We start from the raw sequence: 24,667 nt of genomic DNA, 5'->3' as shown, positions 1-24,667 counted from the left end.
GAGACTGCAGGAGCTACTGTAAATTTTGATAAAAGTAGAGGCTTTTGGCTAGGCATGTGGGCGCTCACTCCCTCTGCATTCGCGAATATTCATTGGAATCAGTCTCCGTTGCGATATCTTGGAGTACCTCTCGATAACTTCCGTAATAGTGGACCTCATTGGGCGTCCACGGTAACCACTATCCGTCGAAAGGTGACAACCTGGCAAGGACGTGATCTCTCCATTTTTGCGAGAGCTAAGGCATGCAATACATTTCTCGCTTCTAAGCTTCTTTATGTTCTGCAGGTCTTGCACTGCTCACGTGTCCATGTCCAGGCATTTCATAGAATATTTGCATGTTTTATTTGGCATTCATCATGGGAAGCCATGAGAAGGGACATCCTTTTTCTCCCGCTTGAAAAGGGCGGCCTGGGTCTTGTGCATTTGTTTGTGCGACAATTGGTCATGCGCTTATTTTACCTTAAAAATGTCCGTCATCCATTCCTTCTCGCAGTTAATCGAGCACGTCTTAGGTCACACGTCCCTTTTCTTTTTGTCACGACAAACTTTGCTCAAGAACTACCGTTATGGGGCTTCTTAAAGGAACTTGTCGACACTATTTCATTCTTAAAAGCCAGATTCAACCTTGAATATTTGTTTACCGTTAATCGCACGTCGCTAAATGCAGCACTTATAGATAACCTTTTCCCTGAACCTCTGTACCGAAAGCCGTATCTGTCTCTATTTGGTCAAGATGTTCTTTGCCGTGTCCGTAGAATGTGCATTGCGCCAGCAGCGAAAACGTTTTTCTTTAAGCTGCACACCTCCACACTGCCAGTTAAAACATGGCTTCAGGAAAAAGGACTGTATGTACCCTGGAATACAAATTGTAGGCTTTGCAATCAACCCGAGACAATAGAACATTGCTTTATACTTTGTCGTGACGCATTTCTTTTTTGGGACATTTTACAAAGAACTATCAAAAAAGACTTTCCTCTCACATGTTATGGTATCCGGTTCCTTCCTTTCAAAAACGCAGCCAGTAATACACCATATGATTTGTTTATGTTATTAGGACTTTATTCATTATGGAGAAGTCGAATGATCGACAGACATGCCGAGCCACCTCGCTCGACAAGGTCTATCTTCCGCGAAGAGACTGCTCAAGTCCGGAGTGTAGTGGCTACATATGATCCCGTCCCTGAATGGATTTCGCGTCTGGACGCTTGTGTTTGTTTACCAGAATTTTGAACTGTCATTGGACTGTATACTTTCTGTGAATTTGTTTCTCTTGTATGATCGTATGTAATGTAACTGCATCGGTTTGACAGTAACGATAATCCCATGCAATAAAGAGAAAAAAAAAAAGCGGCGTGGTGAAGTGGTTAGAGTACCTGACTTGTGAGCGCGAGGACGTGAGTTCGAATCCTGCTGTCGGGCACGTTTTTTTTTTCAGCTCATTAATTTTTTATTAGGGTATAAATGCCTATTTTAATTAATTACACCTTTGCGGAGCATCGGAACGAATTGTAGTTACTCCCTTGAGGACCATCGGGCAGGGTCAACTGTTAGTCCCCGAAGGAGTAAGCGCATGGGGAGTAACAGTTCATCCCATGTCAGTTCGTCCCCAAAAGGACTAATGGTTGTGCCAAATCAGTTAGTCCCCAAAAGGACTAACCTCCCTACCCCTTTTAGTCCTTTTTTTCTTAGAGTGTACCCACAGAGGTCCTCGTTGGTGGAAAACACAACGCCGCAAACACAGACAGAGAAACCTAAGCGACACGATACGAGCGAGTACGTGAATTGCGTATATATGAAAAAATTTAGAAATTAATCATTTCAAGAAATACAGCGTCTTGACCAAAGTTGCAATAATAAAATTTTATAACCTTTACGTACTTACAAATCTTCAATAAACTGTACTAATGCGCGAGCTGCACTGTTTGCAGGCGTTCTGATCCGTGCACTCAGGATTTCATCCAGTGATATCGGCCCCCTATCCACAGCATGTATCTTCGCAAAACGCCTCTTGACGGTGAGTATCATAATTTTTTTCAGTGCAAAAGCAGATGTTCTGTGTCTTCTTGGGCATCTTAACGAGAACATTCAGCACTGCCAGTCTTTCCTGTTTTGTACAAGAATCATTTAGTATATAGGCGGTGGCAATCCGAAATACATGAATTGTTTCTGTTGAGCAGATGGTTTTCATAGGCATGGTCAATTTCACGTTAGGGTCTATCGCATATAATGTGGAGCTTTCCGCACCATTCGTGAATCAAGTTTCTCTGGACATCTTTACAGTTTTCTTAAAGGACAACGCGCATCACTCACCGTTAGGGGTCGTAGCGATACTACTCCATTTTGGTGAGGTTCTCGCGCCATGTAATCTGCAGTGACGTTTCCAGTAATTTCAGAATGACTTGGCATCCACTGGAATACGATATCATGAGGAAGACCCTTTGCTGAAGCGTAAGCCTTTTGTATTCCGTATTTCAATGAGCTGTTTACTTACCCGCCGTGGTTACTTCGAGCCGTTGGCATTGCGCTGGCAAGCACGAGGTCGCGGGCTCGAATCCCGGCCGCAGAGGCCGAACTTCGATGAGGGCGAAATGCAATAATGCCCCTGTACCGCGCATTGGGTGCACGTTAATGAACCCCAGGTGGTCAAAATTAATCCCACGCTTCCAATACGGCGTGCCTCATAATCAAATTGTGGTTATGGCGTGTAAGATCCCAGAATTTAATTTTTACCGTTTACTTTTCCCAAGCTGATTTCCTCTATGCGCAACATGCAGCGACGCTTCCGAATCCCTTAAAATTGCCCACCGAAAGGATCATGAGTGTGAACACATGAAGCGTAATGCGGAAAGGTTAGCATAGAGCTCTGTCGTCGCAGATGTTGTAAACTGACGCCGTTTAAATATCATTCGCTCTAGATATGCCCGCAATGAGAACGCCGATGTAGAGCTCCCATTACACGAACCGTGTGTGTAGACTTGTATACGATCCCTATATGTGGTGTTGACAATGTTAACTGTCTGATCGCAATCACTGGCATGCCGTATTTAAGAGTTAGACCGCGATCCGAAGTAACGGGATCCGATGCCACGGTTATTTTCACGTCACCGCTTTCGTGGCGCCGGGCTTGGCAATGAAAATTTCGGCTAGTAGCATGATGTCCTAAAGCAGATGTGCACGGGCCTTCAATCTACATGAGGTGCTGGTTTAGCCCAGTGTGCAGCAGACTGGGCTTCTGAGCGCGGGGTCGTAGGTTCGAAGCTTACTACCGCCAACGTTCTTCCTTTAGAATTTATTATTTTTTATTTGCATTAATTTCTATATAGCGATTAGCGAGGCGAAGTTAGAAGGCAGGGGAGAGCTTGCGTGGACAACGAACGCACGGATAACGCAGGCTTGCGAGGGTGAGGATGACGTAAATGTCGAGGCGATGCTCTCTCCCCTCACGCAACACCTGGCCTCAGCCAGCAGGCGTTTCCTTTCATCCACTCTGCTCCGTCGAGGCCTGCACGCGACGTGGCGTCGCAGCCAATGGGAATCTAGGCGCCATTCCTCTGCTGCAGACGCCGGCTTTTTCGCTCAATGGGCTATTTGATGCTTTCGCATCAATAACTCTAATTAATAACTCATTATTTAACTCATCTGTAGCATAAACGCATCAATAGCTCATGACGTTCTTTGGCCTTTTGTGGCCCTTGCGCCATAAAACCCCAGTAATCATCATCCTCAACTCATTAATAATGATTGAACCCTCTTGTAGATCCTGCTGAATGATTTAAGTACTGGGGCCAGATGCCCATATGCACAAGTCGTCTGCGTTGAGAGAACAGCGTAAAAAAGTAGGCAATATGCGGGGCAACTCGGCCATTTCACGGTTTAAAAAATGGACTTAGTATACTTCCTTGCGCCTTGGCTCACTTGTTCCTTGATTTTACCATAAGCTGTTTCATAAACAACTTATTGTGTCTTTAGAACACTGAGACCGATCTTAGTGTTTAGTGTTTTGGCTTTCGCGGTGATAACAGTACAAGGTTATCTTGGCTAAATCTTCACTTGAGCGGTTGTACCGGAGCCCATCGTCAGTGCTCAAGTTGTAAGCATGTATAACAGGAAATAAGCGTAACAAGTTCTGACTTTTGAATTCGCCCTGCTCTTTGGAAGCTCCGTATGCCGAAATTGACCAACCTCATCTTGAACATTTTTAGAGATAAATGAGTTAGCAGAAGACACTTTTTAAACGCGCTGTCTGTTATTGAACAGTCTTTCCTCTTTGGGCTGGTTGCAGCCTTGAGTTTATTTGTATACAGTCTGCAATATACGAGTAAATGGCTACTGGCAAGTATGGTTGTCATTACTTTAACTACGCCTCTTGTTTTAATTTATTTGTACTTCATTATTTGAAGCTTTTGGAATAAGAATTGTCCTCTTCTAGATCGGGTGAAGCTTCGTCACTGAAGAATTTGTCAGAATAACATCAATGCACTATTAGTTCAGCACTAGTTCAGAGTACTTGAACATTAACCCATTCTCTCATTCTCAAGCACATGCTGAAAAGCACTATGAAAGCGAGAACACCTGTCTTATAGATCTTTTTTCGGCAGTCCAAAGCATAACTATTAAAACCGACAATATATTAAATGGCCTTCACGTAAGTAAATATATCACTGATATAATTTTGCTTAGACAAATCGATTTAGAGTTTTTCGCTATTTTGTTCTTAAACAGAATCTCCATATAGACGATATATGTTTAGCGTTAAACAGTAATTTGTCATTTGCCATGAGACGTCCATGGTCGGAGAAACGTTACAGCTTCGTTTTCCAGCTTTTAGTTTCGGAATGCATTACCATGTAGAAGGCACAGATAAATATTCCTTTAAGGCACACATACTTCAGACACACATGCTCTTGTCCTCTCGTTATAGCGGCTACTACGCTGTCCGGCACCTAATCGCCATGATGCGACCAGTAAAATTCATCCACATGGTTTTGTATAGGGAATGGATGAGATCCCCTGTTGCTTCTTGGGCTGTAAAAACGGCACACGCTAACATGGCATAGTGCTTATCTTTTTTTATTCACAACCTTTCCGCCCAAGGCTCAGCTTGGCAGATGTCACTCCTTTGCATTTTCCCACACGCATTGCTGAAACGAAACAATGGAGACGCATCAATAATGCAGCAGAACTATACCAGTCATATATATTTGCGGGAGATCAAGTTTTAATTTGCGACACCATTGAAAACTCTTTTTATTTACAGAACACGACAGGCCAACAAGGAACAAAACTAAGGCAAAGCATCGTCAGCGTCGTATTACTTACACAATGCTGAAATCCCAGCACTAAATGCTGGCAGATGTTGTAGCCTGAAAAATTACGTGCACTCACGCTGGGTACAGCTTTTCATTTTGTGCAGTTTACACCAAGAAATCACGGAATCAGTTCACAATTGCAAACCTCTAAAATTTACTGTTTACTCCTGAACAGTTAATTGCATTTTGAGCACTCGCATTCTAATGTCGGCATGCACAGATTCAACGGGAATACTCAGACCACAGTTGCACAAGTAGGTCCGACTGTACGATTTATATGAATTGCTGAAAACGCAAAATAGAATAAAAAGAAAAAAAAAGAGTGAACTCGTATAGATTAAAGGCTCTTCGTCAGAGTGTTAGGTGTTAACGTATGTTACAGAACAAAAGTCTTCATTTCCAAACGAGTTAAACGAGCAGACTATTTAAATGTATACGATATCTTCAAACAAACATGGTATATTTCTTCATTTTGACATTTGACTAAGCAGCGAGCGACCATAGTAATGAAGCCACGCGTAATACATCACTATGGTGAGGTTAAGTGGTTTTCGGAGCGCTGACGTAATTCCGTGTGCCAATGACGTTCTGTAACTTTCAAAGCATCTCTGTCATCGCACATACTTAATCGCTTCAATTAAGTTATTTTCAATGAACAGTGGATGTAACTTTCGTCGGTGTATGAGTTCATACCAAATAATCTTTGGTAACATCACCGCCCGTTTTTGGATAAGGCTCTTGCGCTAGAATTGTTTGTAAGGCAAATTACGGCCGATTCTGATGTTGGACATAGTATTAGTGAAGGCGGCAGGCTAATGCCAAGGAGATTTACGAAACAAAGGCTTTGTGAATTCACTCCCAGTACTTGGAGCACAAAAAAAAAACGTTTTGTTGTTATCCGAGGGAATTCGCTAAATGACGGAGAACGGCAGGATCGATATAATATAGCAGTTCTGCTCGCTGGCATCTGTTTCTTATCATCCATCCCTCACGACCGGCCGACTCTGGCGATGAAGTAGGCCGGGCACGCTTCGAGTGGCTGATGAAGCGCAAAAAGCCAAATACTTGCCGCATTATCCTTGGCCAGAACAAAAATCGCGATAATAAAATATAATAAAATAGCCTAGAATTCCATACTACATATATACGACCAGGAAAGAACATCTGTACGCTGTAAAAATGAATTGGCATTTAGTAACAGTTTGTAAACGTGCTTACGAAAGCGTCCTGCACTTGAGTGCTGTTCTCGTGTCCCAGAACGGCCTAGAAAATCGAGAATTGGTGGCGCGTCATGAGTACAAGATGCCGGCAATTACTCTACCAGTGAAAGTATAGCAGTAGAAAGAAGCAGACACATAGAGACGGCTGTCTTCGTTCAGTCGCGCTTACACATTTTATCGTGAATCCTAACCAACTAGCCTACCAACATGTCTAACCTATATAGAAGTGAACTGCAGTACATTAACTTCGTATGCATGTTCGTCATTAAGAAAGCTGATTGCTGATATTCTATATGCATCACCATAGCAGGAGACAACGCTGGTTATGACTTTGTCTTCTGCTGCTGTGGACACAATGCCTCTGTTCTACACTGATTATTTAGCCCGCCCATAAACAAGCCGTTAGAGACCCGTCGGCACCTAGATATTGGTTAAATCTTGGTGCTGGTAAATGATAAGATAGAATCGTATGAAAACCATCGTTGTATTCATGCCGAGTTACGAGCGCAATATCCATGGAACACGGGCGTACTGCATGCAACGTGCCGAAGCTGCATGCGAGTTCAGTTTTTACTGACAACACGCTCTCTTTAATTGAGTCTGAATAAATTTCAAGCTATACGAGTGCATTATGCATTTCTATGTGCATTTCTGATCCGCATTCCTTCTAGTGATGGCGGGACGCAAAGGCGCTCGTTTACTGGTTTTCGTCAGATGGCAGCGCCAGATGGCCTGCGCCGATACGGAGATCATTCCCCCCTCCGCCCCAGTCCTTCCGTAATGCGGCGTACTTAAGAGCCATACTGTCGCTTTCAGTGTTGCAAAATCTTTTCGGATCGTGTCGCTAAAGCGAGACAAATGAGTGGCTAAATGTCCTCTATATTTTGCTTCAAAGTCGCTAAAATTGTTCCTAAACTGTGGGAAGAATTTTAAATAACGGAGGCGTTATTAATAGGGTTCAAGACACCCACGGTATTTAAAGTTTGTTTGGCAGTTTTAGCGATAACATTAGCGACATTGAGGCAAAATTTAGCGGAAATTTAGCGACTTCGTTGTATTGCTTTAGCGAGACGCTCTGCAAGAATTCGGCAACACCAATATGAGTAAAGTTAGAGCAAATCATCGAGTCAAGCGTTTCATGTTTTTCTAGTGTCCGTGCAAGTGCATAAGCAATTGACGGTAAGTTTACCGGCAGGATGTAGACGACGTTTAATTTATTAATATGCTTACAAAACAAGGATTGATGCAGTGAGAACTCCGCGTTTATCTTCAAATTTAATGGCTGCAAATCCAGCACAATTAAAGATGCTGAAGTGACTAGCGCAAGAGTACACACGGGGCACTAAAAAGGCGACAAGGACATGCGCTTGTCCTTGTCACCTTCTTAGTGTCCTGTGTCCACTCTTTCGCTAGTCACCTCAGCATGGAATACCAACTAGCCCGGTCTCACACCCTGCTACAATTAAAGAAACGCGAGTAATTTTAGCATGGAAATATACTTCGCCCACAATCAGCCCTGCAAATTTTGTCGTTCTCGGCGCTCGTGAAAAGAGAACTAAATTCTGATGCATGTGCTTAGTCGGACGTTGTTAACACAACGGTGACCACAATCGATTACGTGATCCTTATAAATATAGGTTGAACACTGCGCTTTCGCGCCTTGATTCACCTGGGAGCTCCGTGCAGGGCTGATTTGTTCGAAAACCGTGGGATACGGAAGCGGTGCGTCCAGGTTTGTGTGAACGAGCCCAGCCACTCCGGTATATATAATCCTTCCTACAATCTTATCGTTCAGCTTCTGAGTTCAAAACCTCACCATAAAATCCATTGCAATGAGTCTTGGCGAGGTATGTTAATTTATTCTACGGCTACGCTCGCCAGCGTTCACCAATTGAACGTACTTAGTGAAACCGCACAACCCGCAGCGTTAAGATCCGCTCATATCGGTTGCGCGTAACAAACTTTAAATCAGTTTCATTTTATGAGCACAATGCGAAGCCTGTGAAGACTTACCGATGCGAAGGAAACTGTTGTTTCGTCATGGTCGCTGAGCATACACGCCGTGCACTCAAATTCGGCCGCTTACTTGTAGCTTTGAAATAATAAAGTACGTTCTGCTATGTTCGAAGCAGCTTTCCTAACTTTGTAGTTGATAAAACGTCGCCAATGGTTCTATCAAGTTGATAAAAAAAATCGTCGGCCATTAAATAAAAAAAATTGACGATTAATAGACAAGTCGCTAAATCTAGCAAATCTAGCGACAATATCGTCCAAGGTTACAACACTCGCTTTTGCACGTAAAGACTCATTAATAAAATTCCGTTTCTTCTTTTTTGAACCTTGCGGGATGACATCGGAAGATCAAAAATGCGGCTATATGACTTTCACGAAATTTTTTTTTCTCACCAAAGTCTCTGGGTTTCTGAAGCAGTCCAAGCTCTGGAGAAGAGAAATAGAAGACATGCGTCCATGCATATCTCTGTCACAAAATTTTCACTATATATATATATATATATTATGAGAAGCCAACAAAGACATGTGTGTGTGTGTGTCTTGAAAATAAGAATTAAGAGCTCACAACTCTATTTGTGGAAGTTCCTGATTGCCCGATATTTATCTCCCCCTTCAAGATATCCCATGTGTGCTCTTTATCATAGTATTTTCACCTTGATGGGTCACAAGCATAGTGCTAGAACCCTCCATAATACATTTAAATATGGAATAAGCAACTAAACCCCCGGATGAAATAGTGCTTCTGGGCGCTCTTGATTCAGAGCGTTTCTGTTACAATTGTTCACGTGTTCATGTAATTCTTGAATAATTTTCCACGTTTTCCTCGCGGCTGGCTTTAAGAGGAAGCTTTAATTCTGAAGCACCTGGCTAAGTTTATGGGAACGCAGCAATCATTTTTCTCTGCATTCAGTGCCCCGTAAATTCGAATAAATTTTTTGCACTTAGAGGAAAAAGGTAAACTTTAATGGCTGTAGGAAACAGGGCCCGTATTTACAAAAAAGCTCTTAAGCTAGAATTATTCTTAAGAGAAAATTCCATAGCTGCAGTCAGCCTAGATGCTGGACATAATATTAGCGAATGCATCCGGCAACTGGCAAAGAGCACTTGCGAATGAAACACTTTGTGCGTGAGGCCCAAGATGTCTTTTTTTTTTTTTGGAGCGGGGGAGGGGAGGGGCTGTCAATTTACTTTTACCAAGATTTTGGAAATCGCAACATTACGAAAACTGAATCGTCGAGTCTACAACACTGTAACACAGAAATAAAGAAAAAGTGATACCACAATTTTATAAACAATTTTGTCATTTCATTCAAAGCAACTCAGCTAGCTGTCCCCTGACGAGAGCGTTTCTGCTTCTCTCACATATTTGAATAGGGGAATCGGAGTTGGCCCCGAGCTAAAACGTTGGTAACAGGCTAGCGATGGCCATCGCACGGACGCCTTTTGTTGCTGTCACCCTTGTTTTACAACGAAGCTGCTATAGTGCAACTCTGCACTGACGAAGTGCCTTTGTCGAAACGTTAGCTTCAGAGCCATTCCGATGTTCTAGCACTGTTAACCACTTCAGTCCTCCATCTTCCTGTGAACATCCTCTCTTGTTTTGAGTCCATCGCAGACATTATATATGCGTGCTTTCACCATGTCCAAAAATAACTAGATCCTTCACCGATTTGATATTTTGGATAAATGTGGGAAATGTTAGAGGTAACATGCGGGAAAATTTTGAAGTGTGTAAGTAATTATCAACTAAATGAAAATTGCCAAACCCTCGTTTTCTGCCGGTTCAGAGGTGTTTATGAAACGCCTACACAGTTTTTCCGCTGATCTGCAAGAACCAAGAACAGCAGCAATTTTATTTTTTACATAAAGAAAGGAGGCCATGCTATGCATGAGGTGTGCCGAAAGCTTTAAGTGCGTACGTTAATTACAGACTTTGTAAATGATTACTCTATTATAGTATTCTTTTTTTCGTTTTACTGGATTGATATAAAGCGCGTATCTGCTTTTTTTTTTCTGGGTCCTGACAGAATTAAGCGTGTAACCAAGATTCAATATAGTACGTAGGGGTTGGGGGTATGTTTTGGGTTGGGTGATGGGATACAGTTTAAACTGTATTGCTTAACTGCAGCCTTTGAAGAAAGCTACGTATGCAAGCGTTCCAGAGTGTGTTCACTGCGTTCCAGAGAACAGTCACTGCCACCGAGTTCAAGTTTCGTGAAAATCGGGGCAACATTACATGCGGCTGATGTGCATGCAAAAGTTAAATGTGTGTAGGTAAATTATGGCCTTTGCAGTACATTACTTATGCAAATGCCGAAAAGCGTTGTACGCCGCTATCAGCAATTTTTGCTATCCTGTGAGAACTGCAAGTGAAACCGAGTTCTTATTTAGTGGAAATGGAGGGCATGCTAGTAGGAAATTTTAAAGTTTCTGGAATCAATCATGCTTTTGCAGATAATTACTGGACTCTCCTTTTCTCCCTATCTTCAGGCGATACACGAAGCGCGTGCAGTACTGGCTCGCTGTTCTGCGAGAACGGCATCGACTTCGCATTTCATGCAAATTGAGGGATGTTTGACATGCGTGTAAATTTGAATGTGTACACGTGAGTGATCATAGTCAGCGCTATACAAACCACCGAGTTCAAATTTTCACAATATGGGGTCCGTGCCATAACTTGTATGCGGGTAACGGTTCAAAGTGCGCCACTTTTGTTACACGCATTTGAACTTATTAATGTAACTGATCAAAAGAAACAGCGTCGCAGGAAATCGGACTGTGAATCGCAATTTCTAGCAAGTGTGCCGTGTTTTATTCAGTGAATGACTTGTTTCACGTTCGAATTTGCCTGTACGCCGTCACATCGTGAGCACTTATAGCATATTGTAGCTGAACGATTGCATATTTAAGGCCCACCGGCAAGCAAGGAACGCAAGCACCGTATTCCCTTTGATGTGTGAGAGGTGAGAGTAGTTCGGGTCGATAAAGCAGGAGGCGCCTACTGCGCTAAGATGAGATTCACGAGTGAGCTTGCAACACTGAAAAAGGGAGCACAGACTAAACGGTAACCAATCAAAATGCTGGTTTTGTTGTTGATCTCCTCTTTATTTTTTTTTTCAGTCTGAGTGTTTTTTTCTCGCTGGTCTGGCTAAAAATAATACACCACATGGTTGTTTTCTTGATTATTTTCGGTTCCAGCTATGTTTACAAATTAAACGGCAGACTTTCCGCGCATATATTGGCCAGCGCAAAACGAATTCTGCGGAAATCTGCAAGGTGAGGAAGTTTCACGAAATATCTCAGCCTTATTGATGGTGAAGCTGATGTGGCGATTCTTTTCGTCTGGCGATGGTACCGAGTTTGATTTACCGAAGTTCTCGCAAAGTTTTCGTGCCGGCTGAACGAACTGCTTTGCTTGGCGCAATATCGCGTCATAGTTACGTGGAGTTTTCCCTTCCTAAGGACTGTGACAAGTCTCATGACTCACCTTTCCGAACTTGCCGGATCTGCTGCATTCTACAGAATAGTCCGGAAATTTTCCCATCAGTGCCTCTTTCACGCACGGCAGTTGCTGCAAGAAATGTGCACATCATTCTTGTCCCTGAAGTCATTGTCTCGCTGTCAGAGCGTGTTGGCGTGTCTCTACTACAAGCGTCGTTCTTTCTTTTCTTTTTCGTCTAAGTCACCCGTAGTGGCTCATGCCAAAGTTGTGTTGTCGCAATACGGTTGTCATCTAATGGTAGCGAATATGCACACTCCGAGAGACGTCCGCAGTTCATCAAAGTTGAACCTTATAGGCAGGTTGGGTGCTGCATTACCGAAGTTTCCCAGCGCATCAGACACGGACACGATCACAGCGCTTACACAACAAGAACGGACACTGAGTGTCCGTTCTTGTTGTCTTTCCCGAATGCGCTGGTAAACTTTGGCGGGGTACCGCCTGGCATTTAAGTTGAAAGGTCGCGTAGTACACGGTGCACTACATTATTCCAGGTTCACGGCTTTGCTTTGCAGCTACGAATGGTTTAGATGTGGGCGGGATATGCGCTTATCAGATGGAGCCAGGTTATAGTGATGAAAAAGTTCCGGAAATGTTGAAGTCTTGGGGAAGAAAACCACGAAAAAAAGCTTTTATTTCCGGCAGATTTGGAAACACTGGAAAAATATCCTATTTCTTCTTAGCATATATGGAAATAAAAATACCTGCACACGAAGGTGCACGCAAAGGCGTGTTTATAGATGTTTTAGTAACATATATAACGTCGGCACTTTTAGTTCAGGAGACGTCTAAAGAAATGTTGAGGATAAGTCACTTAGCCATATTCGAATGCACTTTAGATATACAGGCTGCCCAACTATCATGCACCAAGATTTAAAGATATTCAGATGCCACGTAGCTGGACAGAACCACGGTAATGTTGTTTACAGTCGCTTGGAGATACTCAGATTGTTTTTTTTCATTCCACCTGATTAGATAATTAGTCTTAATTAATCAATTAACTTCTCAGATATTACAATTCGATTAAAATTGTCAATTACAAAATTGTAGAGCAATGTGAAAAACTCCCTATACAGCTTTCTGTTGCTCAAGACGTACTACATAAAATTGTTTTTCCCAGCGTGAAAGAAGCGCGCGAATACACGCAACATTGCCTCGAGGCCTTGTCGTATAAAGCTGCATAAGTATTACTGATGCACATGTTTCCCGTTTCCTTGATAAAGTAGGCTTCTAACTACTCTCTGGCCTTGACATTCCTGCTATTTCCAAATATGTATCTTAGCTTTGGTTCACATTTGCAAGATTCACACTACAATGGCAGGTTCAATCTTAACCGGTTTTTATCGACCTTTCGTGTTAGGCAGCTCTTTCGTTTACAAATCGATCCGTTTGCCCTACATACACTTTACCACATGTTAGCGGAATTTATTAACCACCACGACGCGCCATTTTACATGCGGCATTATGAGGTTCACGTCACAGTCTTATTTCTTGTGCTCAGCGCATGTGATACGGAAACAAAGTCGAGCCAACGTGCGTGCACTCGTTTTGTTTCACGTAAAAAACATTGACTTCTAAGTCAAATTTTAGGTCAAAGGAGCGGCACAGTGGGACACGTTCTGTTAGCTGCAACGTACTGTCATGTTCTATGTATTTAATGTCCTCGCGTGGAAGAACTAGTAGGTCCCAATGGCGAAATTGGAAAGGAAAACGGCATGGCAATCATTCCAGAACAGGAAAAGTCACATGAAAGCAACCTCTACAAGGTAAACGGACAAATTACGAATCTCCTCATATTGCGGTCGACTCTCCACCGATGCATTACGTGGGTCCTCGGTTGATAGGTCTTGGGCTCATGTGTAGATGGCGAGCCAGACGAAGGGTGGACAGGCTCAGAGGTTTCCCAAAGAGATATAGGCATGCTTGCCCTTTGCACTTCGTGTCAATCAGGCCGGGGATACTGAATCCTCCGGCCGACCTTCCCTCTTGATATTTCTCTTTTCCAATACATTCGCATCCATATACCGTTTACACGTTGAGGTTTCCAAGTACTTATCAACACGATGAACTCGTAAGATAACCAGTATATAAAAAAATTATATTGGTTAATTACCATTGTAGTATAGACCTTCAATTTTGAAAACTTACTCTGCGGCGGTGCGCGTCACGAAGACATTATTTTGTCGATTATGAAAAACAAATACGGGCGCAATAGAAAGGCAGAACGACAGTGAGCGCTCAGACGAGCCCGCAAGCTTCGATGACTACCGTGCCGTCATTGACGCTGGTTTTACCTCGTGCAACTGCCAGCCAATGGGTATACGAGATCTATTGCAATGGCAGTCTGAAATTGTTCGATGGCCTCTTCACTTACCCCTAACAATATAATAAACTAAATTGTAGGATCTGAATAAATGTAACTTAGAGTTATATCGCATTATTATAAGCAAAAGAAGACACGCGACCTGTCCTACTTCGCCATGCATGTCTCTATGAATGCTTATGCGCGAAGGTTCTTCCCCAGTGAGATTCCCGGTACGAATACAATCAGTAAGACTTGTTGCAGTAGCTTGATTTTTTTTAATTTTTTTTCTCTCTTGTTTGTTTGTTTTTTGTTGTTGTTGTTTTTTTTTTCATTCGCCCTGCTACGTCACCGTTTAATCCGCGCGCAAAGCTTACCGCGAGTTCGTCCCAGTGGCGGCTCAGGGTGTCCAACTGGCGCATGAGGCCCATCATTCGCACAACGCAGTTCTTCATCACTGCACATAACAAACAGAACAGAAGCCACACAAAACTGTCGGCAAGAACCTACACGCAAGTATGCGCCGGTAGCCTGCATTTAAATTTATATGTATGTGCGTATGCAGGTGTCTGGAAAGGCAGCCTCTGTTGTAAACTGCCAATAGTTTCGAATTTATGGGTCAATCTTTTAAAACAAATTTTACTTTGTAAAGCGGACACTAGTAATTATTTACATCGTTATAAACTTTTATATATTAATCACATTATATGCAATCTCTCGGGTACTGCCTCTCATTCCACATCTCGGATTCGTACCACGAATTTTCTGATCCTAATTCGGCGGAGCCGAACTTCCGCAGCCACCACTGACGTCTACTGCTGCGCATGCACGTGTGATCAGTAGCTGCAAAGGTAATTAAGTATATTTGGCTGTCCCAGTAAAATGGTCCCTAAGGGCGCGTTTTTCGATCAAACCTGCACGGCGTCTCTTGTCGTAATACGCCATTTTTCCTGCTGGCACATGAAAGTTTCACGTATGCAGATCCCACAGTGTGTGGGATCTGCATAATTTTGTGACTAAAATGGGTGAATTGTCAGTCTTTTTGACAGTGCACAAGCTTACACAGAGTGGGCGAGCAATAATTACAATAACAGAATGCGTAAAAAAATATTTTCTATATTATGCAATTGCAATAAATATATTTCTTTATAGCTACCTTTCCGTTTTACTGCGGTTTCACTTATTATTTTTAGCCGTAAATTTTCGTGTACACATAGAATAGCTGTTTTTGAGTTTTGTGGATCACTTCTATTACTACAAAATTCTTATAAGACGGATTTTGAGGATCTATTTGAGTTCGTCTTAACGGGAGTCTGTTGTAGTTCCGTCGCTAGCTTCTTCTTAATCGCGCCTTTTCAGTTTGCTCCTTCTTCGTCCATAACGTTACACGTAACACCCCTTTCCGATTGTCGCTGTCCGGGCCATCCGAGCTCAAGTGGCGCCCCGTCGCGGGGGAGTGGCTAAGCCTCCCTGTAATGTCCCTAATTCGGGGTGACGATGACACATGCCCGGTGATAAATGTAGCGCTAGAAAATGGAACATGACAGAAGTGACTTGTGCCTTGCGTTTGGGTGTCTCCGTGCCTCGGCTGTGTTGCTTTGTGTTTTAGCTACATTTTTTTTTACCTTCCTCATACACCAACTGCCTCGGCAATCAACGATTCTGCATTGTACTCACACTCTTTCAGGGGAGAAGACTTGAAATAGCAAAGCATGTCGCACAGGGCTAATGCATCTGGCAGGGACGCGATAAGCATTCGCAGTGACCGTCACTTGTCACGAGGCAAGAGTGTTGGAAATGTGAGAGGCTGGAAGTGCGCATGCTCTGTTCGTGACTGGACATGTTTGCGACCGAAATCATAAGCGCGAACATTGGTGATTATCTTGAGTTCAGCAAAGCTCTGACGAGTAACACACAGAGAAAGAAATTCAACAAGACGGCTCGCTCAGCGAAAACTGGCAACAGGAATTCAACACGTCACGGCTAGAGTTAATCCCGTCCGTTAGTTGACGCGAGCGTCGGGGAAGAAAGAATGTCAAATTAACTTACGCACAGCGTCCTATTTTCTTTTAATTCCTTTTCGCTAAAACTAAAAAGCTTTGAGTATAAATGCCCTTATACTTTGCGACTTATTTTTCTTGCGTCCCTTAGCAACAAGCAAACGGCACGCTAGGCGCGACAGATGCATGCGTCATGCACCAGACAGGCCACCGAAGCCAGCGAGGCCGGTTGTGCATGTGAAGTTCGCCTGTTCGGCGACCCGTCTCTTTTGGATGTGGCCCGTTTGTTGAGCTCCCGGCGTATTCTTGCGCTCCTTCTGAACTTCGACACGGCACCACTGCACTATTTGACTACGGCAAGGTGAGAAACGTTGACAGCCTGCGGCGCATTTCAAGCAATCTTGGCTTTTACGGCACGGAACCGAGACTTGCGACGCAGTTAGCGAAAAACAGCTCGGCCGTCCTGGCGTAGTTACTTTGAGTTAATGACTTGTACTGGGAGATGTTTGCGACGCTTTCTACGAGCCCCATAATTATTACAACGCATATCGGTAGTTTCTGGGCACGCTCGCCGCACACGACTTTGTGACGCGCAGCTTTCGAAAAGCAGCTAGCTTGGCCGTGTGGCGCAGTTTCGCGTGTACAGTGCCGTCCACTGCTGTGTAGAGCGCGCGAACGGTTGGCTTTGCTCTGCGGCACGGCACCTGACGACGGTTGCTGGACCCTAGATAGCGTGCCCAGGTGCGCGATAGCGTGCCCAGGTGCCCGATAGCGTGCCCAGGTGCAACCCAACTTGCGCGGGTTGCATTTAACAAGCGGTCATGTTCGTAAGGGCCTTTGTTATCTCGAACAGTCCGGGAGGGAGGTTCATTTGTTGCGAAAGAACCGGCGCACGTTATCAGCCCACGCGCTTCATTCTATATTTGCCGTGCCGCAAGCGCCCTCAGATTAAGCGCAGATTAAAGTAAACAAAAGCGCTTTTCAAAACGCCACTCGTCAAAAGCAGTTCTGCACGTTCTGCAGGTCTGTTAGGCCGCGCATGCTCCTGGGCACCGTATCTCGGACCCAGCAACTGCCGCCAGGTGTCACCCTGCAGAGCAAAGCCGGCCGCTCGCGCACTCTACACAGTACTGGACGGCACTGTACTGAATCTTACCGCGGGACAAGTTTTGGCGCTTTCTCTCACCCCGTGGAGACATTACTGTAACTACTTTCGTTACTTCTTGGGGTACTTTTTATGCACAGTGGCCGCGCCCGACGTTGTGACGCAGTTAGCGAAAAGCAACTCGGCTGTGTGCCGCACTGAGTTTCGCGTGTACTGAATCTTACTGGGACAAGTTCGTGATGCATTCTCTGACCCCCAAAATTATTGTAATTATTTCGTAACTTTTTTGGGATACTTTTGAGGTGCGCTCGTCGCGCCTGGGGTTGGGAAGCAGCTAGCAAAAAAAACAAGCCGGCCTTGGTGACAGTTTGGCGTGTACTGAATCTTAGTGACACAAGCTTCTGGCGCTTTCTGTAGTTCTGCAATATATACCTTCTGTCGCTGCTCACGCTTGTCGAAGACACGACGAGCTATTGCCAAGAGTGATAACACTAGATTGCGTTGCTTGCGCCGGCAGAACGCGCAAGAGATAACGCCGCGGAGCTCAAAAACCAGGAACTCGAAAATTCTGTCTTCTGAATGACTGAAAACGGGGTTTGCACGCATGCATTTCCCTTGAGTGCGACTAGAAGGCATTCTGCGAGCGTCTTGCATGGTCTGGCTGAGAGCCTGTGTTGTGGCCACCTCTGCGTATGCAGCGTACTATCGCGTCGGCTGAGGCCAAATTGTTTCGTAAACGCGCAGTCGACCGTGAATTTATGTTCTTAAAGTGTAGGAAATAATGCCCGGGAATGGGGGAGTGCTTGGAAATCAGATATTTTCTTCATAATTTGTAGTACTGCTTCGAATGAGTCAGGTATTTCCGACACCATGTATGTAAAAGCGAATTGCTTTTGTTGGTAACGTCACCTATTCACCACTTTCACACGTTTCCCCTGTACACGCTGTATTCCTATAGGGCTAAATACCGAAATGACACATGCTTGTATTTAACTTTTTTCAGCTGATGCCGTCTGGCGGAGCTTGGCGCAGGAACTACTGCTGCTTACCTGGTGCCACAACGTTGGATGAACGCACAAAAAGCCCGGAACGAGTATCTATATAGAGCCAAATAAACATTTTCCTCAGTTGCAATGCGTTTTGAGTTTATGAAATTGCACGTGGCACAGATTCGATGGAGGCTTGTAAGAAACGTTCGCAATCATTTTAATTAAATAAACGATTCCGCACTAAGACCCCGTGCGATGGAGCAGCAGAAGCAAAAAAAACAAAACAAATTCGTCGAGTATCGCAGCCGGCGTATAGCGCGTGCCAACTAGCGTTCAAAACGCGCGCGCCCAAAACCGAAAAGAGTTAATCCCATCCGATTGGTGCGCTACGGTCAATTCGGCCGTTGGGCTCCATGGGAGTGTCCGCTCTTGTTGACTGTCTTCCTCTATGAGTAAAAGCCAGAGGGTCGATGAAGCGTGGGTGGTTGTCTGGGAAGTGCGCCTCATTTTCTTTGTATCCTCGGCAGCACGAGCACCGAAATATTCATGGCGCTGGGAGTCCACAACACGCTGGACGAAATAGCCGAAGCACAGAGAACGGCGCAACTCGAGCGTCTCTCTGAAACGAGAACCGGAAGACATACTGCGGGACCTTGGCCTCGAGCCGAGGGAAGGCAAGCAGCAGAAAGACGTACCTATAACGGATAGCATCAACAGAAAGCTCAGTCTGCCCGATCCCGAGGAACGTGAACCCCGAGCACAACAAGGAGCGGAGGTTGGCGAGGGCCAGGGCTCTCGTGGACCTCCACGCCAGAGAAGGCGCGGTCTACGTGGACGCGGCGGAGTATCGAGGGAGCAGCGACGCATACGCGGCGACGGCTGTCGGGGCATCGACGGGTGCAACGAAGACCGCGGCGAGCGTCCGGACTCGAGAAGCGCACCGGGCGGAGGAGGTGGCCATCGCCTTGGCCGCCTCCGACCCCGGATGCACTACAGTGTTGTGTGACTCTAGAACGGCAGTGAAGAACTACGCCAAGGGTAGGGTATGTAGTGAGGCCGCGCGCATACTGCGCAAGGCCGAAGACATCGGACGCAAAAGGGCTGTGGTGATCAAGTGGTTTCCGGCCCACATGGGCAGTGACGTGTCAAAATGCGGGAACGTGAACCACAACGAGACTGCCAACTCGGCTGCGCGAGGACTAACCAACCGCGCAGCTGCAAGCACGGCCGACTCGGAGTGTTGGTCGCGGTGCATTGCCAAGGACAAGATGACCACCTTCAGCGAAATAGTCAAGTGGTACAGACTGAACAGACAGACTATGCCGCCACCTCACCCGGGGCTTACCCGGAAGGAGGCAGTGTTATATAGACATTTACAGACGGGTTCCCTGCTCACCCCGGTGAGCACGTGTGTCCGAGTACGTACTCGAGTGACGTGTGTAGACTGTGCGCGAAGGAGAGAGCCACCGCGGCTCACATCCTTTGGCACTGTAGCGTAAATCCGCGAGAAGCCAGCGAGAAGACGACGATCCCGCCTCAGCTAGAGGCTGCAACGAGGAGCTATGATCAAGAGACACAACTCAAGGCCGTCCAGCAGGTCTCGGCAGCTCTAGAGAGGCAGCGACCGCGCGAAACCGAGGAGAAGGGGGGTAGCACCCCAAGGAAGGGTGTTGCGGCCCTCTCGGACCCGCGGAAGTAGCGAGGAACCAAGACCTCGAGGAGCACAACGCACGAGACTGACGTAGTGGCCGCGTCGCGGTAAAAGCTTGTCCTCCGTGTGTGGAGGGAGCCTAACCGATTCTGCAGGCATTTTTAATAAAGTTTCTCTCTCTCTCTCTCTCTCTCTCTCTCTCTCTCTCTCTCTCTCTCTCTCTCTCTCTCTCTATCTATCTATCTATCTATCTATCTCTCTCTCTCTCCATAGAGTCCGGTGTCGGCGATAAATGAAAACGCCGTAGCGCTCTGTAACCGACTCAAAGTGTCTATACTTCGACAAAATGGGCGGTTATTTCTTGCAGCCTAGCTTAATATGTCTACAGATTAGAAGCTCATTGTTTAAACACGATAACCAACTTATCAATTAACTTTTAGTAGGCTCTTCCGACAGTGTCCCTTCGAGGGATGCGAGAATAATCTTCGCAATAACGCCACGAGCGTACGAACGAAATTATAATTTCCTTCCAAACATGTCCAAGCGACTTCTATATTGGGAACCGATTACAGTGATAGCGATTGCATCTGTTGCCATTGCATGCGTGCTATGCCTCAGTCTTATCCGTCTTCTTTCTTTTCTAGGATAAAGTATTGTGCTCGAAACCGTTTGTTGATGCAGCTTCTTTTTAAGGCGAAAGCCTTTCTAGGCTCATGGTGAAGTTTGTGTCAGCAGACCTGACCGCTGGAGTGTCCGCCGAAGCGTCATCACGCCATATGAAGACAGATTAAAGAATGAAAAATGATTGATAGTGACAGTTAGTGAACGATAACGTTATAATAGAGATTGGTACAGGTTAATAATGACTAGTAATGACAAGTAATTACTACTAATGACTCCGAAATGACCAATATGGCTAACGACGGCTTGTAATGACAACAATTGATCAGAAATGTCTAGTAATGAGTAGTAATAACTAAAATTACTACTAATAACTTTTAATGACTCCGAAATGACTTATATGTCTAACGACGGCTTGTAATCACCACAATTGATTATAGGTGACTAAAAATGCTTACTAGTGAGCAGTAATGACTAATAATGACTGAAATGACTATGAAATGACCAATGTTTAACGCCTAGAATTGATTAGAAATGACTAAATATGCCTAGTAATGACTAATAATGACTAAAATTACTTGTAATGACTACTGATAACCATGATAGGACCAACATGTCTAACGACGGCTTGTAATGACCACGCTTGATTACAAATGACCAAAAATGCTTAGTGGTGAACAGTAATGCCTAATAATGACTGAAATGACTTGTAATGACTAGTAATGACTACGAAATGACCAATATGTCTAACGAGAGCTTGTAACGACTACAATTCATTACAAATAACTAAAAATGCTTAGTAGCCAACAAACACTGATACCAAGGACAACATAGGGGAAATTACTTGTGCTTAATAAATGAAATAAAGAAACGATAATTTTAATGGAAATTAAAGTGGATGAAAAAACAACTTGCCGCAGGTGGGAACCGGACCCACAACCTTCGCATTCGGTTCCCACCTGCGGCAAGTTGTTGTTTTTTCATCCACTTTAATTTCCATTAAAATTATCGTTTCTTTATTTCATTTGTTAAGCACAAGTAATTTCCCCTATGTTGTCCTTGGTGTCAGTGTTTGTTGGCTTCTTATGATATGACTAATAAAAATTGGGCCCCTTGGTTAACCCCCTTTCTTCTCATTGAAAAATGCTTAATAATGATTAATAATGACTGAAATGACTTGTAATGACTACGAAATGACCGATATGTCTAACGACGACTTGTAACGACTACAGTTGCTTACAATTACTAAAATGCTTAGTAACGAGTAGTAATGACTAATAATGACTAATGACCTCTAATGACGCGTAATAAATCGTATATGACTTGGGATTACCGAAATGATTTGAGGTAAAGTGAAGAAGGAAATACAAAGAAGAGAAAGAGGAAAAGAAAGAAGAGAAACAGAAGAGCGAAAGGGAAAGAGGCGGAAGAGTAGGCTTTCGCCGTTCACCTCTTAAAAGAGATCTTAAGAGACACTAATTTTTTTCTTTGAGTCCTTGGTGTGCCTTGGTGTTCCAACTTTCTGGACTGTTTAATTTTGCAGAGTCGATCTAGAGATGAGCGCTCTATAGTGAGTCAAAATGTAGACCTGGGCCATATGTTGTAAAGACACCATTTCAGTTTTCGTCATTTCTGCGCTTCGTTTCACACAAAGCAGCACTCACACTGTCGTTGGGATCTGCGGCTCTTTGGGTAAGTATGAGGTTAACGTTTGGGATAGTTCGGGGTAGTTAGGAATGACCACGTTTGAGACAGTTGGTGGTATATCCTGAATGGAAGCGAGACACCACGCAGATAGCGCTCACTTGCAGCTGGTTTTATTCGCAGAAAGAGCACTTACATTATATGTGCAGTGCAGTGAAAACACCAAACAGAAGATAAAACGTACAGAAGCAAAATTCTCGAAGTCACACTATAGGGAGCCACTGATTACTCTACGTCATATCAAAAGCCCTTGCGGCGTTCAACTAATGCAAGTGTTCCTTCTCCGAATAATGAAAATCAGTTGGAAGTCAGTGCTGAACGTGCTTGTCGTTCCCCGTTGTGTTCCGTTTTGCGCTGCAAATACAAGTCGGTGGGATGCGCATCATAAGAGATGAAGGGAATAGTAGGAAAACAATCCTTACAAGATACGGCCCCTTCCTGTCAAACCACAAGGAGAAATCCGAAAACCCAGGCTGTGTATGGTTCGACATTCAGTTAGCATTCATCTTGGCGCATACCTTTTTTGCACTGAGGCATCAGCTTGGCAGGATTGATGTTGAAAAGGCCCTTGCGGAATTCGGCGAAGCTCAGCTCCGCGGCGTCTGTAATCAAAATCGCACACGCAAGCGTAAACACCAGGCCTAACGTGGCGGCCTTCATCGTATGACTCTTCAACGGGCGGTGTTCCCACGTCCTTGCAATTGGTGACCCCTGTGTCTGCTGCGACGTGTCTGAATAAAATGGCGGAGAGCGACGCCGCTACATATTGTTGCCGTGCGACAGCTGTTTGGACACAAGGAGGAGGGAACGTTGGGATGTGTGCACACAGAAGCGTCGGAGTCTCGTTAAGTGAGCAATGTTCTCTATGTACACAGCTTGGCATGTACGCTTGGCTGTAAGACGGGATTATAGGTGCGCCACCGGCGATGATTAGAGAGAGCTTGCGGGTAGGCACGTGGATGAAGTACGGTCGCACGTCGCCAACACTAGGCCATCTCAGGTGTGGAGAGCGCCATCAGAGTGTTCAGGCGTGACAGGGCGCAGCTTCCAAGAAATAGAGCAACTTTTTTGTTATTTAAAATAAAACAAAAAAAGAAATATCACCGTCGGCAGCTGTGTGCACCGTGACACGTATGGGGTACCTTGCTACTCGAGTTGGCGTCGCAAGATCGATGAAGTTTTAGCTTTACGTGCCTTTCTTTCTTTTTTCTTTATGTTTTCTTTTGGGGGGGGGGGGGCTCATATTTGTATATTTCTTGCAATATCATTGCAGCTTTCATCAAAAGCGTTTGTAATCTGGGATTTGTACGCCTCTATAAGCAAAATAATTTAGTTATTGCAAGCTATTCTTCCCAGCCAATAAATACCATTCGCGTCAATGATGCAGCAAGTTACGCAGTGCTGTCACGAAATGTATAGGCGCAAGCGGTGTGTACATTATATGATGGACTACTTTTCCTGTCCATGATATTTTTTTGTGTATACGCTGTACATAGGAAGGAAAAATTGATTTATTGAAAATAGGCAGCAAATGACACAGCACACGCTGCGTGTGTTAACAGTGGGTCTCTTAAAGTTCACAGGCACCGATGGTCATGGTGCTAACTTAGCCAGCGATCTTGACCTCGCAGGATAGGAATTTGCTCAGTCTGCATGCAGTACTTTTGTAATTTTCAAATGATGTTAGAACGCTTGCTCGCGCAGATTCATGGAACCCTATAAGAGGAGTCCTTCCCGCGCAATCGCCTTCCTTAAGGTGACTGTCATTGCTGAGTGGGCTACAGAAGCAAAGGCTGTGGTGTTTACAGCCTATCGGATGATGCCAGCAACGAAACTAGGTTAACCTTGGTTTAAATATAGGCATGAGAAGACGTACGCTAATATTCGGAACTTCGAGTAACCCATCGAAAAACTCCCTATTTGAGTCGGTTTTGGGTTCGAATGGTCACTATTCAAAAATACGTACATTTTCCGAATAGTTTTCGAATATTTTCAAGCGCCAACAGTGCACCATTCAACATAAAACTGGATAGAAAGTACGATCATTTTCATTTCCGCGGGCATAGTATTTACGTGAAACTTGAGAACTCGCGTTATGGAGCAGGCTACGGCCAGAGCTCTTCCATTTTTTTTCTTGTCACGAAACTGCCGCCTCAGTTTCGCATGGAGCCAGCGCCCGCCACTAGAGGCGCAACTGTGAATGAGCGGGCATGCGAACGCGGCTACCGCTGTGGTTGTGTGTGGGGCGGCCTCG

The 24,667-nt window shown here is 44.6% G+C and overlaps 1 protein-coding gene across 1 annotated transcript; it reads right to left on the bottom strand.

The window, feature by feature from the left end:
• Positions 1–5,044: 5,044 nt before the first annotated feature.
• On the bottom strand, positions 5,045–23,156 carry LOC142584452 (uncharacterized). Its single transcript, XM_075694596.1, has 6 exons — positions 22,932–23,156; positions 14,721–14,800; positions 12,030–12,113; positions 8,936–8,968; positions 6,528–6,572; positions 5,045–5,141 (listed from the first exon to the last, which is right to left on the bottom strand). Exons 1-6 carry the CDS (start codon positions 23,071–23,073, stop codon positions 5,112–5,114), a joined length of 414 nt encoding a protein of 137 aa, XP_075550711.1. The 5' UTR covers positions 23,074–23,156; the 3' UTR covers positions 5,045–5,111.
• Positions 23,157–24,667: the final 1,511 nt, after the last annotated feature.

This window comes from Dermacentor variabilis, chromosome 6, assembly GCF_050947875.1.
Source record: "Dermacentor variabilis isolate Ectoservices chromosome 6, ASM5094787v1, whole genome shotgun sequence".
NCBI classification, from domain to species: Eukaryota; Metazoa; Arthropoda; class Arachnida; order Ixodida; family Ixodidae; genus Dermacentor; species Dermacentor variabilis.
The sequence above is the reverse complement of the archived record's forward strand: the minus strand, read 5'-3'. Positions and strand labels throughout refer to the sequence as shown.